The 15,722-nt window shown below is 47.4% G+C and overlaps 1 protein-coding gene across 2 annotated transcripts in view; it reads left to right on the forward strand.

Moving 5' to 3' along the window:
• FLVCR2 (FLVCR heme transporter 2) overlaps window positions 1-15,722 on the forward strand; it is a 49,777-nt gene that overhangs the window by 31,765 nt on the left and 2,290 nt on the right. The window contains exons 4-10 of one of the 2 annotated variants that reach the window (XR_004620458.1): window positions 6,006-6,073; window positions 7,609-7,712; window positions 10,745-10,855; window positions 11,685-11,790; window positions 11,932-12,043; window positions 12,630-12,685; window positions 12,935-13,050. Coding sequence is in view for 1 of the 2 variants with exons in the window: in XM_002914706.4 (XP_002914752.1) it covers window positions 6,006-6,073; window positions 7,609-7,712; window positions 10,745-10,855; window positions 11,685-11,790; window positions 11,932-12,043; window positions 12,630-12,685 (557 nt within the window). In the remaining variant the exon portion in view is untranslated. The remainder of the gene's footprint in view (window positions 1-6,005; window positions 6,074-7,608; window positions 7,713-10,744; window positions 10,856-11,684; window positions 11,791-11,931; window positions 12,044-12,629; window positions 12,686-12,934; window positions 13,051-15,722) is intronic. The other variant, XM_002914706.4, reaches the window with a different exon arrangement.

Below are 15,722 nucleotides of genomic sequence, written 5' to 3' on the forward strand. Positions count from 1 at the left end.
TATTCAAGAAAAAAAATGGCTGAATAATGGCAAGAACAGTGAGCTTTGTGTTTACACTTGCCCTAGTCCTATCCGTCTCTCCCAGCCTTGGTGGTAGCCTTGACAACCAGCAGCCTAGCAGCCCTGGTAGTTGTGAGAATCAGCAGCCTCACAGCCACTTGATGGGGCAAAAACAATTTTGGAGCTCCCCCAAAAACCCCATTCCTAGGTCATTATTTGATATCTGACAGTTCCCTAGAAGAGCCCCATTCAGAGGACTTGCTTTTATTTAACCTGACTCAGAGCTTGCTCTGTGGAAAAAGCACTATTTCCAGGGCATTTGTTGAAAACAATCACAGTTTAGCACTGTAGCTGCATAAGGTGGTAATAACAGTTGGGGTAAACAGGAAGATAGCCAGAATCTTGAAACAAAAATCTAGAGGCTGAGGTGGTTGTAGGGGCTTTGGAAAGTTCTGACATACTCTTAGGAATCTGGAAGTCCACATGCACATGACCAGGAAAGACCTGAGAAAGCCCTAAACTCTCACCTCTGGTTGACCTTGAGGCTCTATGCGAGGAGGAACTGAAGGCTAAGGCAGAGTTGACACCTGCCTACTGGAGCATTGAAAGAGAGCACCAAACCCCACACACAGGGGATCTTGGCAAAGGTGGAGACTTATTGATTTAAGGTATTTAAGGAAACCTCTGTCTAATCATTATCTCATCACTAAACTGTTGGAGCAGATACTTCAGTGGCTGCACATGACAAAGAATACAAACTTTACGAAATTATTCCGGGAAAGTCACTAACCAAACAGCAGCAACAGCCACAAATCCTGGGGAGGGAGGAGAATCTCATTTCCAGAGTTGACATGGTATTTAGAATGTCCAGCTTTACCAAAAGATTATGGGACATGCAAAGAAATTGGAAAGTATGACTCATACGCAAGGAAAAAAATGCACTTAATAGAAATTGTTCCTGGGGAAGCCCAGATGTTGGACCTAATAAAGTTTGGAAATCAACAATATAAATATGTTCAAAGAATTAAAGAAACCATGCCTAAAGAATGAAAAAAAAAGATGGAGAATAATGTCTTACCAAATAGAGAATATTGATAAACACAGGAATAAAAAAGAACCAAATCGAAATTCTGAAATTGAAAATACACTAACTGAAATGAAAAACTCACCGGAGGGCTCAAAATCAGATTTGAGTTGGCAGCAGAAAGAATCAGTGAACTTGAAGATAGATCAAATGAAATTATCCTGTCTGAGAAACAGAAAGAATAAAGAATGAAGAAAAATGAGCAGAGTCCCTGAGACCCGTGGGAAACCATCAAGGAAACCAACATATGCATAATGGGAGTCCCAGAAGGTGAGGAAAGAAAGGGTGGAAATAAACTGTTGTTTAAATTGGAATAGAGCTAGCCAGAAAAACCATTCACTTCTGAGGCTCTAGGAGCATTTGACTCCATTGTACAGATAGAATTTATTAATTTTTTTCCCTCAAAGACCTGGGATTATTCCAGTGAGAGAGAGTTACACTAATCTGGATGTTTGCATATATTTTATTATAGTCAGAAAACTGCAAGCCTTTTTCCATGATAGATAATTGGACTTGGTGACAAAGCTCTTGATCAACAAGGAAATGATTTTTAGGTTTAATCATAGATTTGGAAAGAATTTTATTGAGCCATTACTGTGTGTCAGGCATTATGTTAAGTGCTTTACATGGATTATCACATTTATCTTCAAAACAAACCCATGACATAGGTTCTTAACTCCATTCCATTTTATATGAGGAAGCTGAGGCTCTATTAGTTCCTTGCCCACAACTAGACAGCTAGCAAGCAACAGAGCTTGGATTTAAACTTCTGTCTGTCTGATGCCAAAGCCCATCTTCCTAATCACCATGCCATTTTTGCCTCCCTATGGAGAAAGGAACATCTTAGAGACAGAGCCAGAGCTCTTTTAGCCCCACTTGTCTGAGTCGTCTTTGGGTTTACCTAGGGGAGAATGTCTTTCTTCAGATTCAATCCTCCAGACCTGGGGGATGCCTTCTCCTAAGATCCAGCTATAGAGTTCTGGGGTTTTTGAAGTGGGACCAACTTATATTAACCAGCCATCTTTGGGATTTGGAAACAATGGGGTCTTGACTTTAGTGTCTCTCTAAGGCTTAGAGGTCATGTAAAGGCAGTGTTTGGGACTCAGTCCACCTAAGAATCACTGCTCTCTTCCAAATTAAATCTTTGCTCCAAATTACAAACAAAACAAAACCCTTTATAAATTCAGCTACATGCTTTGAAGCTCTCCAGAATGTCCCTCACCCTTCCTGTAGTTTCAGGTTGGGCTTTGAAGAAGGAAATGGTTCATACTTTTTATATTGTATGTATGATGTCCATATTTTCCTCTGAATTACATACACTTAAGAGCATGAGGCTTGAATCGAGCAGATGATAGCATTTCACGGGCACATTTGCTGGACATGGGTGAACATGTCTTGGAGTAAGAGCCTTGAATGCTGGAGTGGTGAATTCAGAGTTGGCACATAAGGAATAAGGAGTCTGAGTTTTGAAGTCAGCTCTGCCAATTACTGAGTGTACCTCCTTCACCCATCCTGTGCCCATGAAATAAGAACTCAGAAAATAAGAATCAAATTTGCTTCCCATTGGAGTGCTCTGAGTGGAAATGGAAGCTTTTAAAGCAATTGCAGTTAGATGCTGCATGAATCCACATTGCTGTTGCATCGGTAAACTTGATTTCCTACATTCTTTTGTTGGTTTGAGCTGGATTTCACCAAGTAGGGAGTAGCTCCCATGTAGCTGGTGGGATGGCCAGTACTGTCTTTGTAGTGGCTTTCTAAGTGCTTCTAGAAGCTGCTGAGTCAGCTGCCCAGAGCAGAGCCTGGTGAGGGCTTTGGAGGAATTCCAGGGGCTTTTTCTTGTAGGCTTCTAGTCATACCCTTAGAAGTAGGTTTAAGAGATAAAATAAGGGCTATCCAGCTAAATTTGAATTTCAGGTAAACAGTACATTCTTTTCAGCATAAACATGTCCCATGGAGTATTTGGGGCATATTTATGCTAAAAAATTATTCCCTGAAATTCAAATGTAACTGAATGTGTTATTGTTGTTTTTTCTCCCAAGTCTGGCAACCCAGCTTAGAGGGGAGGGGGCAGAGATGGGGTTTGTGTTTGATGTTGCTGAAATATTGCAAGAATAAAAAACCGCCTCTTTCTCTAGTAAAATACCCCCCACCTCCCTTCTCCAGGTTTGGCAACGCAGGAAGACCCAGGGCTGGAACCAGATTCTCCACAGGTCTGCCAGAGTCTGGGGGCAGGGCGGGTCTTAGGATGTATATCAGCAGAGGTGGGGGGGGGCGGTAAGAGAATAACCTGTCTTTGGCTACCTTCTCCTTGAGTCCCTAGGCCTTGCTTTCACATGGCCTCCTCTACTGCCTTATCATCAATGGCGCAACAATTACCACGTTGAAAAAAGTTGTTGAAAAGGCTCCTCTTCTAAAGAATGTCCTCAAAGGGAATACTTTTCCATGTTATCCCCCAGCCTTGCCTTCAGCTATGCTTCTGAATAATCTTCCAGTGTTGGGCATCCAAACTCAGAGCCCAACACTGGAAGATTATCACTTTCCCTTGGGGCTCTCAGGGGCTTTACTACTGCCCACCCCCCATAGGTTTAGGGAGGGTGATTGTGCCCCCTTTCAGATCCTGCTTGAGAGTAGGCATAATACTCCCTGGAGCTTTGCTGAGGTGAGGCTGGCCCTTTAAAATGAGGGTTTACTACAAGTCCATGAAGGACACAAGGGAAATGAACACAGAATATCCAGAACCCAGAGATAGGATCTGGGGTCAGTGTTTCCCAAGCTTGCCTGGTGAGAGAATCCCCTGGGGTGCTTGGTTGAGTGTGTGCCTGGATTTCCCTGCCTTTCTTCTAGAAATTCAGTTTCAGAAAGTCTGGGTGAGGGCCTGGGAATCTGCTCTTAAAAGGCATTCCAGGTGATTCTGGTTTGCAGCAGGGTTGAGCATCTCTAAAGTAGGTGTGTTATGGATCATTCTCATGGTCTTGAAGCCCCTTCCCATTCCAGTTGCCACCATGTTAACCCCAGCACCTGGGAGCCTGGGCCTCATCTTGGATCTTCTGGATTCCTAAGGTCATTTATTTCTGACTCTACTGAGTCTAAGAAATTACCAGGGTTGTTGTTGTTGTTGTTGTTGTTTAAGTGGGCTCTCTCTACAGCCGGCATGGAGCCCGGTGCATGGCTTGAACTCAAGACTCTCAGATCAAGACCTGAGCTGAAATCAAGAGTCAGACTCTTAACCGACTAAGCCACCCAGACACCCCTGCTAGTATTGTTTTCTTTTTTTTAAGATTTTATTTATTTATTTGAGATAGAGAAAGAGTATGTGAGCGAGCGGGGGGGGGGGCAGAGAGGGAGGGACAAGGGCAAGCAGACTCTCCACTGGGGGCAGAGCCAACACAAGGCTGGATCTCCTGACCCGGAGAGCACGACCTGAGCCAAAATCAAGAGTCTGATGCTCAACTGACTGAGCCACCAGGCACCTGCTGTTATTTTTAAATTGCAGAGCCCTAGCTCCATTCCAGGAGAATCCGATTTAGTAGATCCAGGGTGGAGCCCAGGAATCTGCATTTTAAAACCCTTCTTCACTTAACTTTGTGTTTCATTCCTCTGGGAACCTGATAAAGGGAGTAAGTGAACTGCATTTAGGCAACATCGCATATGATAAAAATGATCTTGTGATAAAAATGACTGTCTGGACTGGGGGACCTTTCATATCTGGTAGGAGGCCGTTCTTTGTGCTTTTCTGAGTCCGGTGACTCTTTTCACTGGCCTGTCCTCTGTGGGGCCCCTGAAGCTATGCCTGTGGAGACATTACAAGCAATAGTGACTCCTGTGAGGTGTTAAACCAGGTTGGTTTCCATACCGACATTTCTCTGCACCTGTGCCATCACCGTGGGGCCAAAGAGGATAGCTCTGGGGTTCGTGGAAGAGAAACCCCTGAGGCTGTCCGGCTTGTGAGCTGTGTCCTGTTACTTAGTCTTCTAAGTGTATCTAATATCAAGGGTGCCAGTGATATTCTTGTGAGCCTCAAAATTAGTTAAAATTAAAAAGACCCTTGGTGAGCATTATAAAGTGACTTTCTGTATTTGTTTTTAAACTCTGTGCATTTTTGTCATTTATAAAATCGGGATGATAATATTACCTACGTTGCTATGAGGATTGTGAGGTACTTACAACAGTGTCTAGTACATAAGTAGGTGCCACTGCCACCCCCCTCCTCACCATCCTCCTCACCGTCATCCTCACCATCATCATCATGGCCGTTGGGTCAGTTCCAGTCTTCATCTTAGCTATTAGCTGACTGTACAGCTTTGGACAAATGGCCTCATGGATTCTTACAGTATATTCTAGGTCCTCCATTTATTCGTTGGATGAATTGATGAGTTAGGAAAGTCAGGTCAATGCTCTTTAGGGTTCTGGTTTCAGATATAAGATTTTGTGTGACATTGGACTGAGAAGAAAGCTGAAGGAGGCATGGGGACAGAAAGGAAAAACCACCTACAGAAGGAGTGATGTTGGAGGTCAGAGGCCTGGAGCAGTCTGGAGAGGCAACAGGTCATCAGGAGGAGATGGAAGGTGTCCAGTAGGTCTGCTGACCCTGTAGGTCAATAGGTCAATGCTTGAGAGGAATGTAGAACGTTTTGACCTGGGAGTAATGCTTTCTAGAGCCTGTGTTTCCAGGGCAGGGTTAAAGGGACCAGAGGGCAGTGGTGTGGGCTAAGAAATCGTTAAAATGGTTACTTTGGGTTGTTTTGGAGTCTTTCTTTGACAGAAACTGCAGACTAGCCTTTCTGGCTACTTTCTGAGGACACCGCTCATAATGGCAATGAGGATGAGGATTTCTGACCTCCCCACCTGCCAGGGGGAGAAGTTAGCAATGGCCCCAGCAGATGGCTGCCCCTAATGCTGTGTGTCTCCCTCCCTCTTTCAGGTCTGAATGCTGGTGCTTTTTATGCCTTGTCCACTCTGCTGAATCGCATGGTGATCTTGCATTACCCGGTAAGGCAGTCCCCTGAGCATGCTGGACCTGAAGGGAGTGAGATTTCTGTCCATCTCAGCAGGAGCTGGGGCAGCGGTTAACTCTGGTCCCTTCCCACCCCTGCCCCCGCCCCATTCTAAGCAGCGTGGTATGCTTATGGGATTTGGAGGGAGACAGGCCTGGATCTCAACCCTGGCTCTGGTGGCTCTAAATTGTGTGACAAGCTCATTAGCCTCTCTGAACTCTCATTCTCCTTTCTGCAAAAGAAACATAATTACTTTTTTTTTAAAGATTTTATTTATTTATGTGACAGAGAGACAGCCATCGAGAGAGGGAACACAGCAGGGGAGTGGGAGAGGAAGAAGCAGGCTCCCAGCGGAGGAGCCTGATGTGGGACTTGATCCCGGAAAGCCGGGACAGACACCCAACGACTGCGCTACCAGGCGCCCCAGAAACATAATTACTTATTAAAAGATTATTTTTTTAGGATTAGAATGTAAATAATACTATATGTGTGTATATATATATATATATTCATATATTCTATGTATGTAAAGCACATGGCATGGTGCCTAGCAATACCATAGGTAAACATACAGACATATAGATCACATTTGAAAGATTTAATTTGTAAAGTAGGGGCAGAGTTTAATTTTGAACTCTTAGTTGCTCGACTGAAAGCATTTCTTTCTTTTTTTTTTTTAAAGATTTTATTTATTTGTCAAAGAGAGAGAAGAGAGAGAGCACATGAGCAGGGGGAGGGGCAGAGGCAGAAGGAGAAGCAGGCTCCCCGCTGAGCAAGGAGCCCTATATGGGACTTGATTTCAGCACCCTGGGATCATGCCCTGAGCTGAAGGCAGACACTTAACTGACTGAGCCACCCAGGCATCCCTGAAAGCATTTCTTTAATGTTTCCAGAACCAGCAAGGGCTGGATCCTGGGAGTGGGATGCTGCGTGTCCTGGAGTTGGGAATTGCAGGCCCAGCCCCCTTTTGAAAGGACAGGGGTTTCACACTTGCAGAGGTGGTAGGCCACTGTGGCTAGCGTGTTCCAGTCTTGGAGTTTGACAGGTCTCAGTTCAGATCGTAGCTCTGTGCTTAATAAATGCCTCACGACCTCTGGCTAGCAGGCTCATCTCACTGTGCCTCGTTTTTTTTCATCTGTAAAGTGCAGAATATTGATTTCTAACCTTATGATGGGGAATTTTGAGAAGTAAATGAGATTATATAACTGTCATCTTCCCATTCCTTTTGGCACTAATAGCTCAAAAAAAAAAAAACTAAGTACAGAATATTTTGATATATATATTTTGGGCTCCCCATTTGTGAATGGGGATAATGATAAATAAGATAACAGGGTTGGCGTAAGGATTAAATTTTAAAAGATCTACTTCAGAGTGGGTCTAGGACAGTCTGGTTGACCTCAGCATCCAGGATCATGCACACACGTCCGGAGCCCGAGTTACTTGCCTTTCCCCCTGCACCTCCTGGTGACTGTGCTCTGTCTGGTGTCTTGTCCCATTGCTGGGTGATCACTGGGGCTGTGGTTTTCCCAGGGGGAAGAAGTGAATGCTGGAAGAATTGGCCTGACCATCGTCATTGCAGGAATGCTTGGGGCTGTGATCTCAGGCATCTGGCTGGATAGGTCCAAAACCTACAAGTAAGTGACCTCCTCTTGGACTGAGAGTTGGGGACCCATGTTTTGAAATGACATATTCCTCAGCAATATGGCTCCAAAAGTTTGGGTGTGGCAGCTGGGGGGTCTCAGTGGTCAAGCGGTTCACATTTATCTTCTCTAAGCCTCAGTTTCTCCATTTATACAATGAGGGAAATAGTACCCATTCTGTGGGGGATCTTGATGAGCTTAGAGACGAAGGACATGAGGCCTAGCACAGTACTCGTCCCCATCCCCCCATGTAGCTTGTGAAAGGGGCAGATGAGGGAGAATGAAAATGAATGTAGAAAAATGCCAGCAGTTGGAAAGTTTATGGAAACCCCGAAGAGTGGTGATGAGGAAGTGATCCCCGCCCCATTCCCCTGGCTCCCTGTTGGACCCCAGGGGTTAACCAAGGTGTCTGTGCTTCCTCTGCCTTACACTGTATTGTCTTGCAACTGCTTATACCTCCTTTGTAAATACTGTGATGTGCTTTGGGCCTGAATGCCCAGTGTGTTTCCAGGAGCCCTGAGCAGTCTTTCTAAGATTTTAGTGTATGCCAGCCTAACCCAGCACGCTTATTAAAAATAGATTCCTGGGCCCCATTCTCAGGGATGGATGCCAATTCAGTAGGGGAAATGGCATTTGTAAAAAGCAGCCCACCCAGGTGCCTCAAGTCAATAGCCAGGCTCGGAGAAAAGGCTCTGGAGAATGGACACGCAACATCCTTCCCTTCTTGTTGCTCCTTTCCAGTGCTGTGCATGCACTGGGTGCTCAATTAATGCTGATAGGCTGGGTAGCTGCCAGGGTTGTCCTACACAGGGGCAGGGCAGCTGCTTTGTTGAGGCCTCTAAAGTTCCCTGTGTCTGGAGGCGACGGACAGAGGGAGACCTGTTCTCTGCCACACAAACCCACTTCTGTGAGGCTCTGGTCAGACCAGGTCTCACTCTGGCTGCCCTAGACAAAGGCCAATTGAGGTCATCCCTGGGGATGTGGCTGCCTGGCTGAACAGACGTGGAGCCTGGCTTGGCTTCATGACTGCTGGTGGAGCTTGGCTGCCATCTCGCCTCTGCCATCTGTCAATTGCTTGCTTCCTGAGAGCCGTGAGGACTGGCCACCCCCAAACCAGTGAACAGCAGTGTCCCTTTTCCCAGGGCTTGCTCTGTGGCAGGAAAAGAGAGGGATTGGAACGGCGGCGGGGCTGGGATGTGGGCAGCCAGATGACTGAGAACTAGAAAATACAGTGAAAGGGCTGAGGGCACTCTTGAGAGCGTAGACGCCGCCGTTTGCTAGCGTCACTGATGTCTAACTCCTGCCGTCAGCAGGAGATGCTCTTCTCCTGGCGCTATGACCCAGGCAGAGAAAGGATGGGGCAGTTTGGTGCCCGTTCTCTTCTCCCTGAGGCTCCCAGATATGTCCCGTTTGGTTTGGAGGCTGGACATTGGGTGGGTCGTGTCCCGTTATTTGAGGCTGGGACTACTTATAGTTTTTCTAAATGGCTCAGTGGTTTAAAATGAAGCTATGGTTAAGCAAATACGGCAAAAGAGAACTTTGTGTGGCTGGTGAAAGAAACTGGTATCCATGAAGTTGTCTTCTGTGGGGTGGGTGGGACCAGACAAGGGTGGAGGACGAGGAAGCCCCTCTGCCCTCAAAAGCTGCTTTGAAGCCCCAAGTGGGAGGGGCGTCCTTTCCAGAGCCTGGCCTTGAGCTTTTCCAAAGATGCCGCCCTGCCGTGTGTCGGTGTGTGTTTGCCTCTTGGGTCCTGTGTGCAGCAGTAGAAAGAGCAGCATAGGTGTCAGGTCCCAGCGCTGGGTCCAAATCCCAGCTCTGCCTTTACCCGATGGGTGACTCTGAATAAGTAACTTAACTGGTCTGAGCCTCAGTTTCCTCATTTGCAAAATTATGGATAGTCCTCTGTTTCTTGCAGGGCTTTTGTCAGGCTTGAGTGAAATAATAAGTGCTTAACAGAATTCCTGGCATGCAATAAATGCAGGATTAGTTTGATTTATATAACCATAGCATACGTTTGCTGGCGCCCCCAATGTGTTTCTGGCTTCAGGGGGGATGAATGAGTTTCTGGCTTCAGGGGAGATGAGTGAAGGCTTTCAGCTTTCAGGGTCTGAGTCCTCATTTCGTGGCAGGCGGGCAGAGGGCTGTGTGGAGCCTGCCGCTGGCCAGAAGCAGGACAGGGAGAGGAGCACAGGTCCGGGTGCAGGGGTGGGGCTGCAGCCGAGTCATGGGTGGGCAATGTGGGAGGAGTAACGTGGGGAGGGGCGCAAGCAGGGCGAACCCCAAACGGAAGGCGTCAGGTTGCTGATGGTCCCTCTGAGGGAACTGGCAAAGGGGAACAAAACAGGGAGTGGGCAGAGCTTTCTCACTTTGGCTTGGGAGTCAAGCATTTAGTTCAGGGCTGGAGAATGTTCTTGCTTAACTTGCTGTCCGGAGCAGAGTAGCACAGGTTTGGCGAAAAATCTGTGCTGCACCCGTGCCGGTGGCAACAGGAAGAACTTCAAGATGGCAGAGAATCTCAAAGCCAGCCCAGCATGGCCGTGGGCTCTGGGGGCAAAGCAGAGCAGCAGGAGGTGGCTTCCGGGGTAGTCCCGGGCGCCCCTGCTGCCTGACCGTAGCTGAGGTTGCTCCGTGTTTTTTGAGGGGAGGACAAGGAAAGGAGAGGCTTGTGCCCTTCTTGCTTGGGATGCAGCTTGATATTGCCAAGAGGGTTCTGCAGGAGTCAGACACACACATGTAGCAAGAGGGCTTCATCCTGTCCTGGGCTTTCCTGTCGTAGCACCGGCCACAGCGTAAGTAAGTAACTTTGTGTGATCCTTGGTTCAGTATCGATCAACCCTGTGGACAGAAAGTTCTGTTAGAGCAGATGTCCCAGCATACAGTGGAGGGCTTGACACACAGCAGGTGCCCGATTGATACTTGTATAATTAATTAATGAATGGATGGATGGATGGATGAATGAATGAATGAATGAATGGTCCTGTTATAGTCAGAAGTGTATGACTCAGCTTCTTTGCCTCTGCTTGTAGGGAGACAACCCTGGTGGTCTACATCATGACGGTAGTGGGCATGGTGGTGTACACATTGACTTTGAACCTGGGATACCTGTGGGTAGTGTTCATCACCGCGGGCACAATGGGGTAAGTTTCACCTCTGACCTGTCTAACTGGAAAGCGGCATCCCATGGCTCCTAGAGCTGCCGACATCCTTGGAAGCAACCCCCATCCCTTTGCTACCTTCTGATTGACCGCTGGAGAAGTGGAAAAGGGGCCAGAGGTCTTGTTTACTTGCAGCACTTTAAAAGGCTGCCCGGGGCTTCCATGCTGTTGGGATGGAGTCTGTCCTTCACAGACCTCAAGGAGGCCAGGAAATGTTCAGAGCCTTTTGTAGCTCTGCCTGGGACAGTGGGGGGGGGGTCGGAGAAAGTGCACAGGGCTGGGAATCAGGAAGTCTGGGTCCTGGCCTCTGGTCCGCTGCTGACCTTTAGATGACAGGTGCATCGCCTAACTGCTCTGAGCCTCAGGTAAATCATCTGTAAGTGAAGATGAGAGTGGCCTGTCTTGTAGAGCTGTTGCAAGGAGTGAGAGAGAAATAAGTGTGAAAGTAGCACGAAGTTTGGTATAGATGTAAGAAATTAGAACTGGAATTTTCTGGACCCATGCCACAGAATTGCTTAGTTGAGGGCTGAACACTGCAGGCATCCCCATCCCTTCTGCAAATGTTGACCCTATCTCTAATTGATGGCTGGACATACAAGAAGCAGGGGAGCCCCAGGGGGTTCCTGACCTGCAGGGGTATCTCTTTCCTTGGTATGGCCTCCTGGGGGATGGCCTGATTATTCAAAGGTCTAGAATGCCTTGATGACCAGAAACAAAACAGGAAAAGGAGCTCTAAGGGAGGAGGTGGGCTCCTTGTCCTTCTTGTTCTTGAAGTTCTCCATCACCTTGTTTCTGTGATCTGGCCTTCCAGCTTCTTCATGACTGGCTACCTCCCGCTGGGATTTGAGTTTGCGGTGGAGCTGACATACCCAGAATCAGAAGGCATATCATCTGGCCTCCTGAATGTGTCTGCCCAGGTAGGTGGTGGTGGCCCCAAAGCAGTGGCTCTTTGTTTCCTATTTGACTTGGCTGCCGCAGGCATTGTATCATGGCAGTTCAGTGCTCCCATGGGCCAGTTGGCTGGGCCCTTGTTTCCAGTCTTCTTTGTGCCTTTCCAGGTATTTGGGATCATCTTCACCATCTCCCAGGGCCAGATTATTGACAACTACGGAACCATGCCTGGGAACATCTTTCTCTGTGTGTTCCTCACCCTTGGGGCAGCCCTCACTGGTGAGTTGGGGCCTCAAGACAAGATGGTGCTCAGGCTGCTCATGGGCTTAGGCTGTCGGCAGTTTGAGACCTCCGTGCTCTGGTTGACCGGACAAATCAGGCGTGCACACGTGGAGGGCAGAGGGGAAGGCTTGTTAGGAAATGTGTTTGAGAGGCAGTAGCATGTTTTGGTGGAACGAGCCTGGGATTTGGCACCAAAAGACCCTTGTTTGCATCCCAGACCGTGACACCGACCTCCATAGCTGTTTGACCTTGGACAAGTGCACCAACTTCTGGAAGGCTCACTTTCTTAATCTATAAAATGGGAGTTGTTGTTAGGATTAGAGCAACGTGTGCAAGCTCTCTGGTCAGTATAACTGATCTATAAATGAAGGCCAATGTCCTCATTGGCTTTTGCCTGTCAGGGACATCAGTGACCCAGGCTTTGTCAAGTTGGACGATGGAACCTCCATCTCCCCGGAATATCTAGAGTAGGTCTGAGATACCTGTGACCCTTAGGAAAATGAGGGCTCCCTCTCTTGGGTGAACTTCATTGGTCTCTGGTTAATCCTGTGTCTGTTGTTCTTTCTCAATCACTTAACCTCAGCGTTCATTAGGGCAGATCTACGGAGGCAGAAAGCAAACAAAGAAACTCCTGAGAATGTGAGTATGTGGAAGCTTACTGGGCTGAGAGCTGGGTCCTGGGCTTTGTTTGACGATGTGGAGGCATGGGTGGGCCTGGGGCGCTCCTGGAGTGGACTGGTTTGCTGGAGGCCGTGAGCCCAGCTCTGCTCGCATAAACATGGCGCCCAAGACTTTCCTGGGTGGGTGTTCAGCATGGCTTTCGTGCTGCTCTTTCTTGGATTCTTCTGCTTCCTTCCCTTCTCCTGGCCTCCCTGCTGTGGTCCCCAGAGCACGTCACTGTTGTCACAGTCTGCTGAGCAGCGCCCACTCCTTGGATCCTGAGACAAGTCCTGAGACCCTGGCTCCACTGCTTTCAGCCTGGGGTCAGTGGCTGGAGACGAAAGGTGGGAGCCTACCTCGACCATCATGGTGGTGGCCCCGAGGCAGTGGCTCTCCTGGCATGTTACAGCCCCTTAGGCAGTGCCATGGGGATGGAAGGGCTAGAGCCAGTGCATTTCCAGAAAGGCTTTAACAGGGCAAGTCAGGAAGGAGGAGCTGATGGTGGTAGAAGGGGGAGGATTAGGAATATGATTTAGAACAGAAGAGGGTTTCCCATCTGCTTTCATCAGCTAGGGACTATTTTAACCAAAATGTTAGGTATCAAATCTGAGCCAGGATGAAAGCAATTTCAAATCTGAGGAGGAAAAGTGGGATATTATTTAAAAAACAAATAAACCACCCAAAACCTATTACAGGGGTAATAGGTGTTCTTTGTAGGAAAACTAAAAAAATACAGAAAAGTATACAAAATTTAAAAATCATCCTGTAATATCATCACCTAGAGATGAAATGCTGTTGTTTTTTGCAATTACTTATATGTGTATATCTATGTATAATATGTATGTGTATATATCTGTATATATTTATATATGGATGTGTAAATATTTTTTAAACACAAATGGAATCTTCTGTCTGCTTTTTTACTTGTTGTGAGCACCTTGTCAGGTCATTATTATTTTATAACATACTTCTAATTACTACACAGTGTTTTAATGCATGCACGTGGATAAACGACAATTTAACAGTCTTGCTGTCTATGGACATTAAGATTGTTTGCGATCATTGTTATAAACAATATTGTGATTAATATCTTGGAAGCTGAATCTTTGTGTATGTTCTCAAGCACAGTATTTCCTTGAGAAATGGATCAGTGGTCATGCACATTTTTAAGATCTTGATACGTATTGCTGAACTGTTGTCGAGAAAGGTGCTATCAATACTATCAATTTATATTGCTATAGAAGTGTAGGAGTGCCAACATTTCGAAAAACTTTGCCAATTTTCTGAGGCACAAATGGTATCTGAAAGAGTATATTTAGGATTGAAAGGACATAGGTTGGCAGATGGATGATAAGCTTTCATTATTTGTCTTCTGATCTCACACTCTAGAGTTGGCAGGTGGCACCAGGTAGGATGTAGAGCGGGGAGCCTCACACAGGAAACGCAGCCGGGAGACAGGGAAGGCCTTGGAGCAGATGTGCTGTTCTCTAGACTGGTGTGAGGACCCTGGCATTACCTCCATGGAAAATAGGCTTTCCCCTGCGCCAGGTACAAGGAGACAGAAGGGTTCGGAATATATAGTGAGCCTGGGGGAAAGCTGCCTGTAATACAACAGGAGACATTTCTTATGAGAAGGTTTCCATTTGGAATGTGACATCTTGTGTCAAGTGATAGGAGATTTTGCTGTTTACTTTGTAATCTGTGTTTATGTTGGCCGAGACAGGCAAACAGGAAGAAAGAAAAGGTCACCTATAATCCTAGCACCTGGAGATAACCTAGTAACATTGTAGTCCATTGTTTAGGGTTGTTTTCTGTGGGTCTTCTGGTGCAGGTGGGGTTCCTAGCCTGCTTGTTTACTCGACAGTAGTTTGATAGCCTTTCCATAGTTACATTCTACCACCTGATATCTACATGTATGTATTTCCACTTCCTCTGTGTAATATTTAGGCTGTTCCGATGGTTCGCTATCCTTGCGGCCACATCTTGGTGCACAGGGACCTGGTTTGTTAATCAAGGTTGGGGTTGTTGGCTCAGTCATCTGTGTGGAGTATGGGAAATAGCACTGAGTAGGAGTAGGAGACAAATCCGGGGATGGCACTCCATAGTCTCCGTGTCCTGGATAAGTCACCAGGCGTCTTTGAACCTCACTTGCACCTGAGGAAGCTTAGTGTTATTGGAGGCTCAGAATCATGGTGGGCTGACACCCAGGGAAGCCAGGGCTGTCTCAGAGCGTCCCTCCACTGGAGCCCGCCATTACACACCCCATGGCAGTTGGCGTCAGTGAGCCCTGGCCACCGGCACACACATTCGGTATCAGACCCAGCTGAAGACAGGGTGCCCAACAGATGTGGCCAGAGCTGCTCTTTCTGATCAGTGAGCTACAGTTTTGGTAAAAAGAGACGGAACGTCTAGCTCGGGGCTAGTGACTAATCTAGATGATGAAAATTTTGGTTTGGGTTTCCGTTTTTCTTCCAGTTGGTAGTTCTGAGCCAGAGATAGTGGATGTACTTCTGCCCCCACTAATCTCTGTTTCTGGTTGTGATTTCAAAGTGCTGGCTGTGGAGGGGGCAGGTGTGTGTGGGCGTGCACGTGTGTGTGAGCAAGAGGAGAGAGGCTGCTTGATTGACTTAAGCAGGCTGCTGGTGGCCTCAATGAAAGCTCCTCATGGCTGAGGCTGAGCTGGTGGCCACAGATTGGCAAGAGAATGGGCAGGTTGGGTTTCTGCAGCTGTTGCCACTGCTGCGGACTAGCCCCAAGATAGTCCCTGGGGGAGAAGCACCATTTGTCCAGTTGGCACGGGGCCCGGGGACGTTCCTCTAGCTCTCCAGTGGTGATGGCGCAGTGCTGCACCCATGCCAAGGCCTTCCCGCCGATAGATGAGTGCTTGAGGGAAGATGCAAGGCACAGCATACACCGAGGGGCCCCATGGGATCATTTCCAGGCCATACTTAATTCCAGAGCCCACCTAAACAAGTGTGAGCCAGAGGACTCTTACACATCCTGGGCCGTCTTTCCC

This window comes from Ailuropoda melanoleuca, chromosome 14, assembly GCF_002007445.2.
Source record: "Ailuropoda melanoleuca isolate Jingjing chromosome 14, ASM200744v2, whole genome shotgun sequence".
Lineage (NCBI taxonomy): Eukaryota > Metazoa > Chordata > Mammalia > Carnivora > Ursidae > Ailuropoda > Ailuropoda melanoleuca.